Below are 18739 nucleotides of genomic sequence, written 5' to 3' on the forward strand. Positions count from 1 at the left end.
ATAGAACGCGACTGCGGCTGGTGCGCACAGTGTTTCCAGTTATTTTTTTTATTATTTTTGGTGTATTAGATAATTGTATGTCCTTTGCCATAGTGATAAATTAGGTTTTTAGTCCAGCGAGTGCTCTTTCCGCTTCTGTCCGTATTACAACTATTTCATCTCTTCAGCTGAGACCTCGCGTCAGGCCTGTCCACCCTTAGTCTCAGTTTCTACTTCCTTTGAAAGGAAAAGAAATAGAAATTCCATTAATCCTTTACTATACTATAATGAAACCGGACCGAGTGTCTTTTAGCGAGAACACACCTTTCAACTCGATCGTTAGGCACTCGAAAAGTGTAGGAAGAACCTCGAGCTTTGCAAACCCCCCTCCCTTTCTTTTTTTTTTTTTTTCTGAGAACAAGTAGCAACTGGAATGTGCTTCCAAAGGAAACAACAAACTTATCGGCTATTGGTTAATAGTTCACTGTCTAATATTTTTCTCAAATTTGATGTTTGTATTCACACTTCGGAATTTGGGGAAATACATGCCGATTTTTCGTCGAAAATGAACCCCTGCAGTGGTGCCACTGCGGTGATTCATGTGCGCTGTAAACAAATAGGCAAACGTTCGCGCACTTAGACAGCGTCGTTGTTATCTGCATGCTATTCCGCTATTCGAGGAATATGGTGGCTTTTCTTTGCCACTGCAAACGCATTCCCGGGGTGAGCTTCATGCGCGCCATCCGAAAGGAAAGACAAGAGCGAGTGTTGAAGCGCAGCTGGTGTGCACGTTTCCACCGCAGCCCGCAAAGTATTTTTTTCTGGACTGCGTTACTCAAAACAGCGAAAGGGTGTGTAACGTCAGCGAAGCTGCTATGTAAGCGGAAATGAAACGATCATTGCGTAATTTCCGGCGTTAAACATGCGCAAGAAGGCAAGCGACGGCGAAGAGTACGCCAGCTTCCGTGTGTAGTTTCAATCAAAAGTCAACGATAGTAATGACAGAGAATGCCTTCAATAAGCTAGCATGATGCTTGCTGTTCAGTGCAGTAATGCTGCCCAGAGCATTGCGACGCAAGGAAGACCGTGTATCGAAGATTAAAACGTGAAAATCAGACAACAACAAAAAAACAGAGCAAATAAAGTATGAGCGTCGTATGACAACATGGAGTGCGAGAAATACGAGCCCCGAGCCATGTCAATATTTCGTTTTCCCCGCCATTTCACCGTGAATTAAAGATTCCTTAAGATTTTGAAAAGCGCATATTGCGTGAATTTGAAGTCTTGTTTTGCATGGAGTGGAAATGAGCTGAAATTGTTTAAAGTGACATTGAAGTGTGTGCCGTTTTTTTTTTCTCCGATATTTGGCAAAATCCGCTTCTAGACTCCAGATTAAGTGTGAATTTTTCACGACAAAAAGTAATGTTTAGACGTGGGTCATTCGACAATACATAATACATAAAAAGAAAAACAGAGCCGCGACAAATACAAAACCGATAGCACAAGCACAGAGCGTCGAAATTTTCGAACGTGGCCAAAAGGACATGGGACATACTTATGATAACTGGTATGTGCCATGGCAGTTGGTTCACGTACGGTTCAGCTTTCGATTGGGCAAGACTACGAAGAGGTTACGTAGTGGACTATTCTATTCGTGCGGCAGAATATGAAAAAAAAATAATAGAAAAGCGTCTGGGAAACAGGTACAGACCACACAGGAATGCATATGTTTATTTGTAGTCAGCTAGTTGTAAGGCTCTTCCGCCACTCCAATATTTTTACATGATTAGATCATACGTTCTGTTTTGACTGAATGGGCTGAAGTACAACAAAGTAACGGAAACTAGCGGCGTGAAAAGATCTTCACGGTTGTCACTGATTAGAAAACACTTTTTTAAAGTTTTTTTTTTCAGCGGCCCACTAGCTTTCCTTTTTATCGATGTATTCAAACCGCGAATACAATACACTCAGAGCGAAGTGACAGTGCTCTTTCTTCAGCTGCTTGTTATAAAGGAACGAGCTTTTATTATTTTCATTATTGCTGCTTGAGTTCACTATACCAGCATTGAAGCGGTATATAGAGTCTGTACCGATATCATTTGGAAGCTATGAAGCAGCTAGCCCGGCATCGTACTTTATAAACAAAAATATACAGCGCCAGAAAAGTTTCAATACACCGTAGAGGAAAAAAAAAGAAAAGCAATAACGCTTCTAACCAAGGAGCGGAAAACACTCCATAGTACCTCGATACCTAAGAGAAACAAGAGGCCGGATGATACTAACAATTTATAAACAGCACAACGACGAAGAGCTTTTCAAAATCAAGAGGACACACTCTAGCCGCGTACACAGCTGCTCGGCACAATATCTATTCCTGCAATGTACGAAACAGCGGTGGCAACTCACCTGCGCGTCTTCGAAGAAGAGCAACGGAAGTAGGACGACAGGAATGAGTACCATCAATATTTGTCTCCAAAGCGCCAGTGCCTGAAGCGCGATCTTCTTTCCATCCCTCATGGTCGCCTCGGAGGTCGCGGGAGCGATGCGCGAACAGCGACGCGCGTGTCACCGGGCAGTTTATGACAACCGACGGCACGAGACGGGCCGACCACGACGACGAAGCGCGAGGACTTCCTTCGCGTCCCGGTTGCCCCACTCGTCGGCGGACGCCGGAGTCATAAAGTCAAGCGGCAGTGGGGACACGTGCAGCCGGCGGTCTTGTCGTGGGCGGCCTGCCAGCCCAGCGACCGTCGCCGCGACGCCAACCGTAACGCTGCGATGAAGCTCGTGACGCACAAAGAGGTGCCACTGACTTCGTTTCTTTCCGACGGCGTCAACCTCGCGTCACTCCGGTACTTCTAGACTTGGCTTCAACCTTGCATTTCGCTTGTCTCCACCGTACAGCAACAATCTGAAGATGACGGGTGCAGCTTTAAAACGAAAGCAAAAAAAAATAGACTTAGAGGAGATCTTTGCACAGTTAGCCGACACATATAGAGAACAGTGTCAGCTGGGAGCGATACCCTAAAGGCTCGCAAGCACTTATAAATACAATCTTTAACTGGCGCTGCAGTCTTTACAGACGTCAGTGAAGTCACCAGAGGCTTACGTGGAGACCCGTTCGAAATTAAATGCTGAGAAGGCTCTGCGCCGGCTGCGGCACCGCCCACCCGCTCAGGCGAGGTTGAGGCTCTCCAAACCGGTATTTACGCAAAGTCCCACACTTTGTTCCTGCCTAGTTTCACCTCGATATCTCTTCTTGTCTGCATGCGGCCATCGCTCGAATATCACCCGCAGGTTGCTACTCCAAACTAAATGCGAAAGCGCCCGTGCATACACCACACGCGTTGTGTGCACGCTAAAGGATCGCAGGTGGTCGAAATTAATCCGGAGTCAACCCCACTACGGCGTGCTTCGTAATCAGACCGTGGCTTCGGCGCGCGAAACTCAGGAATTTAATTTTTCGCTACTCCACGAGCGTAGCTAAGCTCTCGGCAGCTTACGCAGCCACACACGCACCCGCGCACGTGCAAGTGGCGAACCCGCACAGCAGAGGACAAGACGAAACGGGACGGGTTGGCTCCACGATTAAATTCTCTGAACAGCTTACGTTTGTGAAAAACACAGGCTGCATAGTACAACTACACTCTAGTACGACTTAAAGGAGCCGTATTTTCTTTTTATAACCATAATTTCCTGTTCTTTTCGTCCCGCTTTATTAGCTCCGAGGTCACCACGCTGTCATTCGTTGAAATCGGGTTCTCAGTGCAACGGAACATGAGAAATAACGAATAGAGGACGAAATAGATCGCTACAAAATGTATCCTCTGGGCGCTGCATTTTGTGGCGATCAAGTTCATTTTTCATTCTTCTTTTCTTAGCGCATATCGCGCCTAAATTACTGCAGAGTGGTCCGGCGGAACAACGAGAAGAATAAAGGAAATGGATTGTTGCAAATTACAGCCCTCAGCTCACATTTCCAGCGCTTGTGTTATAAGCTGGGGGGCACGTACCGTTCCTTCGTGCAAATGCATAACCACATGTGCCCGTATTTACGGCCGATCAGTTTCGGGGATAATTTCCTTTCTGCGCGATGTCCACCATGCACTGCGAATCACTGGAGTGAAAGGCATTCTGGCAATGGCGTATCCAATGAACGTGCACAGAAAGTTATATTACTTCATATGCTTTGCTGCAAATTCCCCGTATTAAGTAAAAAAAACAAAAAATGTCCCCCAAACTGGTAGGTCGATACTACGTCCCCAATGCTGCTCCACGGCGCGTGTGGAGCGCCGATACGTTACAAAAGTTAGTAACTCACTTTTACATTTTCTGCTACATAGCTTCTCACCAACGTGCAAATTTACGTAGTAATGACAGTGTTCAAGCAAAGATCAACTTTGCAAAAACTACTACCACATAAGAAGCGTTTTATCCATCGTGCAGTTTCTTATATAAGACACGATCATCTAATCACCACGTGATTATACGACACACCAAACATACAATCGTAACGTCTCGCCAGTTGAAACCAAAAATGACTGGAGCGAAAAGGTCGCAGTATTGCTGGACAGTGCCCATTCCATCATAGCAGTCATCTCAAAGAAACAAAGTAATAGAGTGTCTACGTGTTTTTGCACAAATGCAGAATTTTGTCAAAAAAAAATCAGTTCTGAGCCATCTTTCTTTACATTGATACCTTCAGGAAGGCGGCATAGAACAACTAAGCCATACCCCATCAAAGATATAGTACGTCACAACAATAACGCCTTCACATTGCCCATTACACGGAACAAAAACAATATACATCAGTGTATACCGTGTTCCTTAAGTAAGCATCACATCGATGATAGGTATCTCTAATTACTACATGCTAGCCACAATTACGTTTCCTGCCGGTGGAAGTGGCGCTCCAGCGGTGTAGCATCGAACTAAATACTTTAGAAACAGCATTGTCGCAGTGGAGCGGGTAGCCCGCTGTCTACGTGAAAACCACATGCGGCCCATGTGTATACAACGATGACTGGCCGACGGCGCGCACTGTGTCTATCTGTATGGTCATGCTTCTATGGAGCGCGTTTCAATGTTCGCCTTTCATTTGTCTATGATAGTATACATCACAAAGAGCAGATGCGATAGCGGGCAACGCTCGCCCAAGCCTTTCTGAACGTTCGTAAACGGTCTCGCCACGAGTTATCCAGATTTGTACCGTGTGGTATGGGTCTGCTGGGCTAATAGTGCCATAGAGACTATACAACAGCCAACGTGGGAAGAATGGGAGGCAGCCCTGTCCAGCTCCAGGACCAGCGAGCCCTCGTGGAAAGAGTCATGGCGGCGGCCTTAGCCAACGGAATTCCGGAGTAAGAATCCGACCACACTTCTCCTAACTCCCCTCCCCTTTTACTGTCATAAAACGTTTTCATCATCGTCATCCCTTCCCATGCTCTGCGTACTTTATTATTTTGATATATCTCATTTAGTCGCATTACGCCGTGTTATCCTATCCTATCCTTCATCATATAAGGATGTTCCACAAATTTTCAGTATTCGCATTGTTGTATACGCGCCACTGATAGAAAGCAAAGTACAATGGCCTATTTTCTTCTCCCTGGCTATTACTATATAGACGACATCGCTAGGAATAGGTCGTTGTTTTTGCGCCTGCCCTTTCTAAAAACGTGCTGATAGTTATTCCAATGTCTCATTCTGTACCGCCTATGCTTGAAAAGTTTCCATTTTCACCTGCATACTATACTGACGATACTTCAGCAGGTCTAATGATTTAATGTTGGTTCCTTCTCCTTCATTTATTAGAGTCATACTCTGTCGCTGACTGTTTGGGATTTGCTTCCTCCCTTCGATTTTCTCCATCTCTTCATGTAGTCACATTTTCGCCTCAGATTATTCATAAGCCTCGTCGTTAGTCGATCGAGTCCGGTTGCCATACTTTTTGGTATTTTCTCTCCTGCCATTTTTTCAGTCGATTATGTTCAGAACCATTTTCTTTTCTTTTTTTCGTGCATCAGCCTCGCTTCTCTGCCTCTTCCCGTTTGCTCATTCACTGCTCTTTCCTAGGTAGCTTTAGCTAGGGTCAGTCAAACTCCGATACCGCCTATTCAAGTACACGTAAAACGCAGAATGAAATAACCTCTGCGCCAATTTTATTGACATTTCTTTCATTTGAGAAAGAAAGCTAAGTCAAGTCACTGTTGGAAGCGGAACTTTGATTTAGGGCCTCAAATATTTTACGGCTAATCAGATCTGCGGAATCCCGTAAGGTGGAGGAAGTATCATGAAAGGGAAGAAATGCCATCCCAGACCAGGATAATTTTTCCTCAACTGCGAAGCATTCTTTCTGAGAAATCCGTCGGCTTTCCTTTATATCTTCGTGCTACATTCCGCTGGATGGAAATTTGTCCCTTTTCTGAAATATTTTACAGGAATTGCCAAAAATCCCTAAGTTTGAAAAACTAGAAGCACGAAGTTTACAAATCCGTAACACTGCGCCAAAAACATATATTGCAGCTCTTTAAACAGCACACATTAGAGTTTACAAAACGAACAAATTTGTTATATTAATTTATAGCTTACGTGAATTTGTTGCAATGTTTAGAAGGCTTTGCAAAAATCCTCACATATAAGTGGTGTAATTAAAAGCCATGCATAATACGTCAACTTTGTCCGCTTTAGATGTACAAGTTAGACGAAATTTACAGAATAGTGATATCATTTTTTGATTGCTGAGTTAGAGTTGTAAACTTGATAACTTAAAGCTCTGTGGATGTTGTACCTTTTCCTGTATGTGTGTGTTCTCCGGATTCCTTGCGCCCCCACACCCGATTGTCTGAGTCCCTACGTGATTTCCTTATCCATAAGCTATGCGTGATCTTTTTTTTTCCTTTCCACAGGACATTTCGTTACTCTGATTTTATCTGGTTACCGTTATATGCGCAAGGTCACTGTAATGCCAGTCTTCCGCCTTTTCTATTTCTTCCTCAATGCTGCTCTCTTAGATATTTGTTGGCCATTTAAATTTACCCCGGCACTTTCTGCCCATGCTGATCCTCTTTGTTGCAGGGCTCTATATTCAAAATACAGATCCATGGGTACGTCTTGTAGTCACTCCATAAGCTTCTTCCTTCTTCATCCGTTATTATATCAGCCAACTTGCTGTATGTTCCTTCCGGTATTCGAGTGTAACTAATAGACGGCCGGCTGCATGTTTCCGGACCTCCATGCACATTAATTTACCGCCACACTTAGGTGCCCGGTTAACAACTGCCATATTGTGCTGCTCACTCAGGTAAAGGAATATTTTTCCACCATAGTGCATGCACCTGTCCAGGTCTTCAAAGTGGGCACTCATATCGTCTAGCACATAATTGCCGTCTTATCTGTAAGCACCCTCATCTCTTCATGTAGACAATGTTCTATCTTTTTTTTTTTGCCTACAGTTATTAGATGTCTGCAAGTAAGATACTTCAATCTTGCACTTTCCAGCTATTCATCCTGTCACCTAGATATGCCCCTTACAAGTGGGCTTGAACAGGCGGGACGTAAGTTGGAGTGCTTTATCATGAGGGTCGGTACTCAAGCCTATCTTACTCACTGCCTATCGCCCTGTCGCAACGCTGAAAATGTCATTACGCTATTGGGCTATCGCGCTTTTTTTTTCCAGCTGCAGGTAACGATCAAACGCGCTTCAGTGACACGCGTTTCACGCGATCGCCGCTGAGTTTCGCGATGACGGCAAGGTCCAACAGGCCGACGGGCACAATTCGTTCTCGTGTGCTCGTCGTTTTGCGCACCCAATGTTTGCGTACGCGATCCACCGGGTTTACACGCAAAATATGTAGAAAAAAAAGCAATAGGGGTACAATAGATTCCAAGCAGTGCGTGGCGCCTTGAGTGCGCATTGTCCCTTTGGGTAATAAAGCCCCTTGTGTGCGCGCGATTCAAAACTCCGTAATAAAATTAAATTATGGGGTTCTACGTGCCAAAACCACTGTCTGATTATGAGGCACGCCGTAGTGGAGGACTCAGGATATTTCGACTACGTGGGGTTCTTTGACGTGCACCTAAATCTAAGTACACGGGTGTTTTCGCATTTCGCCCCCATTGAAATACGGCCACCATGGCCGGGATTCGATCCCGCGACCTCGTGCTCAGCAGCCCAACACCATAGCGACTGAGCAACCGCGACGGGTAACTTCGTAATAATGAACTCTTTTGAGGAAGTCACTCACAAGCGAACTAGGGGTAACTCTGAGCCAGTAGGCTCTGCTGCACATGTGTCAATAGATGTGTTCTTTACTCTCTGTTATCCTCTGTTGTTTACTCCCCTATTACTCCCACCCCTCTGCTGACCGCTGTTCAAGTGTCAGCCGTTTGCGCTAGGCATTTACAGTGCTGTTATCTCATCTAATTTCCTTCCCTTCCTTTGGATTTATTACTTATCTATTTGTTAAATAAGCAAAAATTTACTGACATTATAATTAATGGCCTGTTAGTAGAGTGGTGCGCACATTTAGCGCTAACCATAGCGAGCTATGGAAAGAAGAATGATAGGTGTAACGTTAAGGGATAAGAAAAGAGCCGATTGGGTGAGGGAACAAACGCGAGTTAATGACATCTTAGTTGAAATCAAGAAAAAGAAATGGGGCATGGGCAGGACATGTTATGAGGAGGGAAGATAACCTATGGTCATTAAGGGTTACGGACTGGATTCCAAGGGAAGGAAAGCGTAGCAGAGGACGGCAGAAAGTTAGGTGGGCGGATGAGATTAAGAAGTTTGCAGGGACGGCATGGCCACAATTAGTACATGACTGGGGCAGTTGGAGAAGTATGGGAGAGGCCTTTGCCCTGCAGTGGGCGTGACCAGGCTGATGATAGCACTAACAGCGAGAGCAGAAAGGAAACGGGAGACAGCACGTTACAAAGGTGCGAAGAGAGGAGGCAAAAGGCGGAAGGGAGCACTTTAGAAAGCTGGGAGCGTCGCGTTGCCAGGACTTTAAATGAACGTGACAAATGGATTGCGAGGTAGGGCGACTCAATGCTCCTGTCAATACTCCTACGATGTACCGAGTTTGGAACAGATAAAGAAAGAGCAAATGAATCGGTTACTAAAATTTGACCAACTACTTGTTTAACGCCCGTATTCAGAAATGCATCTTAACTTGAACCCCATGCTTGAACGAAATGACGCCTGGACATGAGCGTGCCCAGCACGCTCATTGCGTTTCCTTCGGCGCGTTCACGGCAGGCGTCATTTATATCACGCATGCATTTCGGAATACAGTAAAGAGTAAATTTTCTGCAGGCGCGATGGTCGCAGTTGCAGGAAAAAATACAGTAGGTCAAAGAAGGATATCTCACCTTTCTTTTTTTCGGCTTGCAGGCGCAGTTGTACTCACGAAAGAATCCACTGAGAAAGATACAGCTGGTATACCAGCTGGGAAGCGTGGCGCGGCTGAACCTTTGCTCAGCGCTCCTTACCGCGAACGCAAAGACGAACGACCAAGAACTGATAACACAGCGCACTGCAGGCATAGCCAGCCGCGTAACGATAAGCGCGATGGCACTCGTTGGCAGTGCCCCGAGCATGACGCCATCTTCTAAATTTCGCGCTCCCATACATGTTAGCCGTGTGGGTAGAGGCGGATGGGTCATTGCGTCACATTGCGTAAGTACCCCTGTCGATGCTGGCGTTAAAATCTTTCTGTGCTTTGCTTCCGCTCAACATTTCCCTCCGTACATCTTCACTCACTCACTCTCTCTCTCTCTCTCTCTCTCTCTCTCTCTCTCTCTCTCTCTCTCTCCCGCTCAAGAGCACGTGCTAAACCAAGGGAGCAGACGTCTCCCACGTGGTTTCCGCATGCAAAACTTACGGTTGATCGAATGAGATCATGTCGCTGCTTTTTTTTCTTTTTTTTTTATGCCAACCGCTTCAAGTACTAGCGAAATCTTCTTAATCCATGCAGTAGAGATAGCAATGTCTTTTTTAAACAACGTATCACTAGCGTAGTGACACATCTGTAAACATATAAAAATCACCGGAATAACTATTTAATTAAACGAAGTGAGTTGTTATTTACGTTATGGTATACATGCCACAATTCCATACCCTGCATCCGTTCTCAAGGCCTGCACACTTAGTATAGGAAACCTTAGACGAGCACCAGCATATATTTCTTCGAAAACTTGCATACAGACATGCATTAGTGTTTAGGAGGCCTCCCTCGCGCCATGCCGGGACAAAGCTACGAAGGCGAATCAAAAGTATTTACCCCTATTTTTTATTACTGAAAATAAGGTACATACAGGTAATTACAAATATACGTACTATTCTACGTACCTTACACTATTTTTTACACATAGTGCCCACACCAGCTCAGACGTTTGTCCCTTCGCAGCACTAAACTTGAGATGCCCCTGTCGTCAGTAGGTGGCGCACGCGGCCTCCCCGAACGCTCATTGTCATGCAAGTCTTCACGGCCTTTTGCGAACTCACAACACCACCACTCCCCATACGTGGGCTACATTTCCCTGTGAATTTCGATGGGCGTTCGTCCCGTGCTCGATAGAAAACGAATCGCACTTCGTTGCTCGTACGCCGCGGACGCGTGAAGCACAACCGCCATCTTCAACAACTGACAACAGCGCCGTGCCGCGGAGCTACCGGCAGATAAGGCCGGACCGGTCCGAGAAATGTCTCCCCCGCTGGGAATGGATATGTTGACTTCGTACTCATAGCCGTAGTCTAACTAAAAAAAATAGGGGCATAGACTTTCCGATCCGCCCCCGTAAATAGACCACCAATGTATCTGGTGGCAGAACTTTAAGGACGAATACCTTGAAACTGCATGGTGCTAGAATCAGGATTCCTGTTAACGGGACATGCATCCAACATTGACTGGCTTCCATTCTGCAATTGTAACGAGTGTACTAAAGTAATCAAGAGGCTACTTATTAAATCAAGAAATTCGTGATCTTGAGTTCATTCTTATTTTTCTGCGACTGTCACTCATTTGCTGATGCCCGCCGCCGCTATAATAATGCGTTGTCGAAAAAAAAAGAAAGACATTATGCTATCTCCACAGTCATGCGTCTAAATATATAGGTGGTAAAATTCATGTGGCCTGCCGTAGTGGTTCAGTAATTATGGCAACCTGCAACTCAGAACGAAATAGCGGCCGTCATCGATTCCCCGAGTATACGTCCGAATACTGATAAATACGGAATGCTAAAACGCCCGTACACCGAGCTTTAGACCTTTAGACGCGCGTCAGACCAAGGTGATCAAAATTATTCCTGCAGTCCCTCCTGCGGCATCTCTGGTAGTCCCTGCGTGGCGCTTAGCGTTAAATCACATGATTTATGGTCCTACAAGATTATTTTATATAGAGGCTATCAGAAATATGACTATAGGACAGAGAAACTGTGCTTCACCTGCGCCGACAGAACAGCGCCGTGGTGGTGGACCACAAGGTAGATTTTCGTTTTAATGCCGAAGAGTGCATCTGAACGCCCAAGCAATAGGCTCCTGTGGAACGAATTGCATGGCATTCCATGAAACGTTATAGTGCCTGTTATTTACGCCCAGGTCAATTATAGTGGACACTCCGCGGGTAAACCTTGCATTTTGCTCACGCATGCCCCTGCATATCACGTGTATCTTACGTGGCCGCAGAAAATGCGCTGGTGTATAAAAGAAGCAGAAGCTTGATGTGGGCGAGTTGGTTTTGCATACTCGAAGAAAAGAGCCCTACGAAGACGCGGACTAAAAGAGGAACATGTACGACGGACAAGGCGCTACTTCCCCTACTTCACTAATGCTACTTCCACTACTTCACTCTAACGAACACGCATGTCTGTTTCGAATACCAGCCGAGGGTGAACAAGCAGCTAATTTCATACAACACTGCGCACTTCGAGCTAGTAAAAAGAGTAGTTGCAATGACTTGTCTAAAGGAAGCTCTAAATAAGTCTTGCAATCACAAAGTAGAAAGCAGTTTCAATAACCAGGTTTCAAGATTACGCCTAGCCTGTTTCCCTTCACTGTTAATCTCTAGCGTCTGCGATAAGCTTCTTCAAAAGATCAAACAGGCAAGAGAGGGCACTAACACAAAAAAGCCATTTGATAGGAAGAGAGTACATGTGATTCCTTATTGGCACAGGGTGTCCCACAACCTAAATAAGGTGTCGCAAAGGCACAGTGTTAACCTTCTCTTCAGTGCACCGTGTAAGCTGGCCAAGATATGCCCTATGATGACAAAAGCAAAACCCGAACCATGCTCTAAGAAACATGCAGCGCAGTACACGGCTCGCAAAAGTAATGTCGTATATGAGATACCCCTAAGTTGCCAACAGGTTTATATCGGTCAAACCGGACGGTGTTTTAATGAAACGGCGCGTGAGCACAATTGGGCCGTAAATAACAATGCGGGGGGCCATCTGGCAGAACACTGTAAACGTCACAATTGTCGTCCGTATCTTCGCGACACCAGGTTTCTGGCACGGTCTAGAGATAGACTAGAACGGGAGATATTAGAAGCTTTTTACATTGCAAAGGCCGAGGGCACGCGCATTAGCTGCCCTTCAGTGACGCTTACCGAAAAAGAGATAGCTTTTCTAATGAGATAGGGAGGCCGGGATTAAATTATGGGGTTTTACGTGCCAAAACCACCTTCTGATTATGAGGCACGCCGTAGTGGGGGACTCCGGAAATTTCGACCACCTGGGGTTCTTTAACGTGCACCTAAATCTAAGTACACGGGTGTTTTTGCATTTCGCTCCCATCGAAATAAGGCCGCCGTGGCCGGCATTCGATCCCGCGACCTCGTGCTCAGCAGCCCAACACCATAGCCACTGAGCAACCACGGCGGGTCGGGAGGTCGGGATGTCACGATGGGCCATTCTAGGTTGTATCTATTTAAAAGCCTGTTTCTTCAAAAAAAATTTCGTTGGAAGTAGCGCCTTGTCCGTCGTACATGTTCCTCTTTTAGTACGCGTCTTCGTAGCGCTCTTTTCTTCAAGTATAAAAGAAGAACGCTGCGACAGTCACCATGCACTGACGCTTTTAAATGCCGCTAGGAAACTAGCCATGCATGTGAAGTGCGTTGCTGGACCTGTTGATATGTCACGTTACTACAAGATTACTGCAACGACGTAAAAAAAAAGGACAGAGACGAAGATGGCGACAAAAAACAGGACTTATATCGGTATTATACAGGTATGTTAGTTTATTCGAAAGAAAATACAAGCTTACTTGTGGCGCATCAGGCAGACCACCGCAACAATATCCGACAGTTTTCTGCGTTGCTCTAGAAACCTGCCTTCTTCACCTGGGATCATAAACAAATTATGGGGTTTTACGTGTCAAAACCCCTTTCTGATTATGAGGCACGCCGTAATGGGGGACTCCGGAGTAAGTTGGACCACCAGGGGTTCTTTAACGTGCGCCTAAATCTTAGTACGCGGGTGCTTTCGCATTTCGCCCCCATTGAAATTCGGCTGCCGTGGACGGGATACGATCCCGCGGCCGCTGACAGACGGCTCGCTGATACAGCGCTGTTGCGTACTCCAGGGTAGCGTACCGTACTGCTGCCGAGAAGTAGCGACGCCTGCCTATCGAAGCTCGACCGACATTACTTATTGGGTAGCGTGGCGTTGTCGGCGGGCTGCAGGCATCCGGTAGATCATGGCGACCAAGCAGGGGCGAGACGATTTGCTAGTGCGAAACTTGTACGGTTTATTCAAAGGTAGTTGAAAGAAAATAAGAAAAGCATGAAGTATGAAGTATATCAAAAGTACATTTCGGAGCCGCTTAAATAGGCTCTCTACAAGTGTGGGCGGGATCTTGCTTCCGTCGATGACACGTGACAGGCACAGAGAGAGGGCCCCTCCTCCTGCATTACCGAGCACGGGAAGGAGAAGTCGATCCTCTTTTCGACGAATCCGGGAGAAGGTCGGGTGAATGACCTGTCGCCCGTGGGCTTAGGCCTAGTAGAAGGTAGGGTGAACGACCTGTCACCCGTGGGCTCCGGCCTAGTAGAAGGTAGGGTGAATGACCTGTCGCCCGTGGGCTCCGACCATGTAGAGGGTACGGGGATGACGTATCGCCCGTGGTGTCCAACGCCAACCCTAACAGCGCCCAGTGTCATGTTTTTAACCGGGTATACTTTCAGACACTAAAAAAAAGCCTATATCAATAAAACCGCAGGGCAAGTGTTTCTACAATTACCTTCTGCGTGTCTGTGGGGCTGGTTTCGTATCATTAGCAAATTGGCACTGGCCACTACTGTTAGAGCGGGGTTTAGTGGTTCGGGAGTCTGGCGTCACTGAGAGTCTGGCGGGAGTTAGCCGGCCTGCGTTGTTAGCTGGCTGCGTTACGAGGGCGGGACATGAAGGCTCCGTGGGTCCGCGCCATCAGCAGTGTTTACACGACGAGAATGACTTGGTGAGGAATTGAGATCGCGAGATTGCAGGAACAGCAATGGGTCTTTTTACATTTCCACATGTAGTTAAGGAAACATATTTACAGGATTAATGGGTACTCGTAGTTGCGGGATTACCAAGCACACCCCATGTGGGGAGCACTCTTGTAGCCGCTCGTAACACACAAGATGTCCGTATATAAACTGCCTGTCTTTCCTATATTCCGACGCCAGGAAAACCCTGTGACGTCAAGCACGTCCAATCCGGTTACCCGGTAACACAGCTCTTCGCTCCATATGTATTCACCAAGCGCCATTTCTTCCAGCCCGTCCAGACTAACAGCATAAAATCACCACACCCCGATATAACACCGTGACGTGTTCAAAAGTCATTTTTTTCACGAACATCCAATGAATGGAATAATGTACACGCATCAGTAATTGACATTGAATGCGGAGCTTTTACGTGCGAAAACCACGATTTGATTATGAGTCACGTCGTAGTGGCGGACTCCGGATTAATTTTGACCACCAGGGGATCTTTAACGTGCCCCCAATGCAGGGGGCACGGGCGTTTTTGCATTTCGCCCCCATTGAAATGCGGCCTAATAATTGACATTCGAGACCCCCTTTAAAAATGCATTGAATAACATTTTGTAACACTGCAATTCTGTCTTTGTGGTTGCATAAGAGCGTTCTATTGTTTTGTAATTTGTAATGATGCCTGCTTATGTTTTCACCATGTTATGTGTATTTTACACCTTATGTATTTTTGCCATTTTATTATATACTTTGCTGCTTCTAAATATGCATTCTTGGCTTTGTACCTGAGTAGTTGTTTTTTCGCCCCTCCCCTCTACAATATACTCACATGTACTTAGGGTAACAAAAAAGCCACATTTTAGTCCGAAAGGCGAAGCATCCATTGCAATAGCAAATTAGTGGAGAGTTATACGAAGTAAGGATGGCAGTTTTATCCGCCGTATAAACTCGTAAACATAGGCATACTAACTAAACTAACAAGCACGGTGTCACCCGCTCACAAGCTAACATATGAACACATCTCACGCGATCACCGCGCAAACACGCTGTCAGAACGCTGGAGTGAGGAAGCGCGGCAGCAGCAGTGAGCGAATTTACCTTCGTGCTGCGTCTCGCATCCCCCCCCAACGCGAGCTAAGCCGCGAAAAGACAGCGCGTGGCTAGATAATAGATAATAAATAATAGATAATTTGTTAGATAATATACTAGAATCGATGTTATCACAATTTTCAGCCCCTCCCCCCAATACGCACTTTCACACTTTCACAAGTTCACATTCCTAAAAGAAGTGTGTGTGAAAGTTGCCTCGAGGCGCATGATAGAAAAGTAATAGGGCTCCTTTCTGACGTCACTTGCTTTCGCGATACATAACTTGAGCAATGACATAACTTTAATGCCGTGATTGCGGTGCTGCGCATGCGCACAATGTTTTGTGGACGTGTTCTTTCTTCTGTAATTTCAATTGTAAGTGGGCACCCACCTCCGTGCCCTATGGCTAGAATTCTATGGCTAGAATCCTGGAATTTTTTCGTGGCGTAACTTTGACAGAAAACTATCGTCTATATGGCTCAAACCCCCAAATACAATAGTTCATACCCCCGTAAGTAGAGGCTACAAACACTCATCAAAGTGAAACGAACAGTGCATACATTCTTTGGAATCACGCATACAACATACAAAACAACATACGTTAAAATAAAGAACATGTTCAACGCAAGCATCCAGACCACATAGTTGAGGACAAGGTGCTCCTGCGCCTACATGTAATGAGAAGCACGTAGCGCTCCCCGCATACTTTTCACGGTAAAGATTACTGTTGCGCAAGCTGCCGCGGTGACGGCAGCTTGACTGTAGCATTCGAAGCAGGGAGTCAGGTAAATACACTTTCGTGCGTAAAAGACGAACCCGCCTAGCAACTTACCTGTGTCGTGACAGTGCTATGGGGAGGCCATGCATAGTGAGGACTCATGAAGAGCTGCGTGCATACGAGGCGCGGGGAATTTCTCTCCTCTCTGGTCCACTCTTCGTAGGTGCACGAAATAGCGGCGCAAGCCATGTCGCAGGCCGTCGAAACGTCTTAGCCAAATAATAAGGGAAAGTTCATGTTAATGTCGCCACGGGAATAATTTCAACCTACCGTCGCAACCTACGGTATTCCTCCTAGTTGTTTACAGCTTCACTGTCCAACCACCTTCACAGCTTAAATTGAACACCATTTTTGCGAGTTGCTTTATTATCCCTCATGGATCTGTAGCAACAAGCGCTCTTTGCTACAATTCTTCATGGCACACTTCGGCAGCAGTCATTATTCTGTACACGCTGCAAACCAACACCTGGTGCCGCAGTTACATCTTCATGGATCCTGTAAATTTTACTCACACTCATGCAAAGTTTAGGCCTCACATTACGTCTTATATGAGCATTATTTAGGGCGATTTGTTATCTTGGCCAAATAACTATATTATTTAGGGCACAGGCCGCCGGTTTTCTACAAAAATGCAAAAATGTGCACGTTTATAAAAGTTATAACTTTTATAGAGGTTTATAATTATAAGGGTGCAAAGACGGTATACACTAGCTTTGCAGTTGAGAGCAGGGAGATGGCAATGCCTACAAATTACACACCATGGTTAAAGAGATAGCAACAATATTTATTTCAAGGAGAGTAATGCAATGCAGTCCGCCGAGCTTCAGCGCAGCTTAACAGATCTCAGCGAGTCACCGTATGCAGAAAACGGAAAGCAATTCAAGCGACTCACGCGGCCACAGTTGTAAACTTTACTGCTTTCTATGTGGTCGTAATCCGTGAAGCCGACGTACATGGCCATCAAATCCTTAAGGTTGCTGTTCTTCGCACCCAAGGCAATTGCGATAAGAAGGCGATTTCATAGAACACGTAAAATATAGGAAGCGTTGTTGGTCAAGAGGCGCGTGCGATTATGAGGCTTTGTCTTCCAAGCAACTTGTGCCATGCTCGAGTGCAGACTGCGGTATCGTGTTGACTGCTAGGAAACTGAGGCTAATACGAGTATGGCACTGTACAGCGAAGCTATTATGGGACTGTAATAGCGCTCGAAAACGTGGCACCAGTTTTCACGATGTCCTGAAACAATTAAATTATTCACCGAGCTTATATTTAGGTGGAATGGCGGGACACGCTAAAATCATGTGCTGGAAAATATTGAAGCTAGTGGGTTCATTATGGGCTAAAAAAAATTGCTAAACCGCCACTTGGGCCTCCTTATACCGGGTGTCCTGGTTAATTTGGACCAAGATTCAAAAAAAGAAGCGAAAAGTTCTAAAGAAATCGTACCCACTGCATAGTAGTCGTGTGTACTTACAGCCAGTATTTTTTAATCACGAAGTATTAAATTAATTGGTTTTAATTAACGAACTTTTTAATTATTGCTTGAATCGCGAACATATCAATTACAGAGTTGTAGGACACCTCAAATAACCTCCGAATGAAACATTTGTTTCGTACTCAGCTTTGCCTCCTTGGTTTTTCCGAGAAAAAACAAAAGCGCGCGAAACATCCATAATACGAAATAGATACGCGCTCACGCGCCGCTACTCAAGCGCTCTCAAGCGAATAGCCACGGATACACGGCTTTACTAGCGGCGGCAGCTCGATGCAGGGCTTTTCGCTATGTGATGGTCGCGGCATCAGGACGAGAACACGCCGCTGACGCATTGATAAGCGTAGTGGAGCAGTATAGGAGGGATTTCGAAGCCGGGAGACTGTTACGGCGCACTTGGGACTGTAACTTTGCGCACTCATCTTGTTCTATATAGATAGGCGCGCCCAGAACGTGTGTTCCTTTTGTTCCCTTTAGCAACAGAAACAAACCTTGCGAATGCTATGTCCATCTAATGCGTTTTGGCGGATCTGTACGGCCGGCATATGCTGTTGTCGATTACGTAAATCATTTTTGCTTGGCGTGTCAATGCGAAGATAACAGGAGATGTCGACGGTACCACGCCAGTGACCTGCTCTTCAAGAAGACAGCCATGCCCTTCACGAATGATCAGAAGGCTAAAATGATCCTGGTTCTGGGGGCGGCGCACGGCGACAAGAGCAAAGCAGCCAAGCTATTCCGGATATGGCATTGCGGAGGACGCCTTAGTCCGTCAACAATACTTAGAACGTACTAAGTCATGACTTGTTTAGGCTTGTAGCGCAGCTCGGAATGAGAAAAAAGGAAGGCGGAAGGGGTAATGAGAAGGAACGGAGAACACTACAGGGTGAGCGCTCACCCTGTTCTCCGTTCCTTTTCATTACC

General features: G+C 45.9%; 1 protein-coding gene across 1 annotated transcript in view; it reads right to left on the reverse strand.

Moving 5' to 3' along the window:
* Positions 1-2787, reverse strand: part of LOC142568326 (Na(+)/dicarboxylate cotransporter 3-like) — a 40118-nt gene extending 37331 nt beyond the window's left edge. Inside the window, exon 1 of the mRNA XM_075678333.1 lies at positions 2386-2787. Coding sequence (XP_075534448.1) covers positions 2386-2496 — 111 coding nt within the window. The 5' untranslated portion in view covers positions 2497-2787. The remainder of the gene's footprint in view (positions 1-2385) is intronic.
* Positions 2788-18739: the final 15952 nt, after the last annotated feature.

The sequence above is a fragment of the Dermacentor variabilis genome, unplaced genomic scaffold (assembly GCF_050947875.1).
Source record: "Dermacentor variabilis isolate Ectoservices unplaced genomic scaffold, ASM5094787v1 scaffold_18, whole genome shotgun sequence".
Classification (NCBI taxonomy): domain Eukaryota; kingdom Metazoa; phylum Arthropoda; class Arachnida; order Ixodida; family Ixodidae; genus Dermacentor; species Dermacentor variabilis.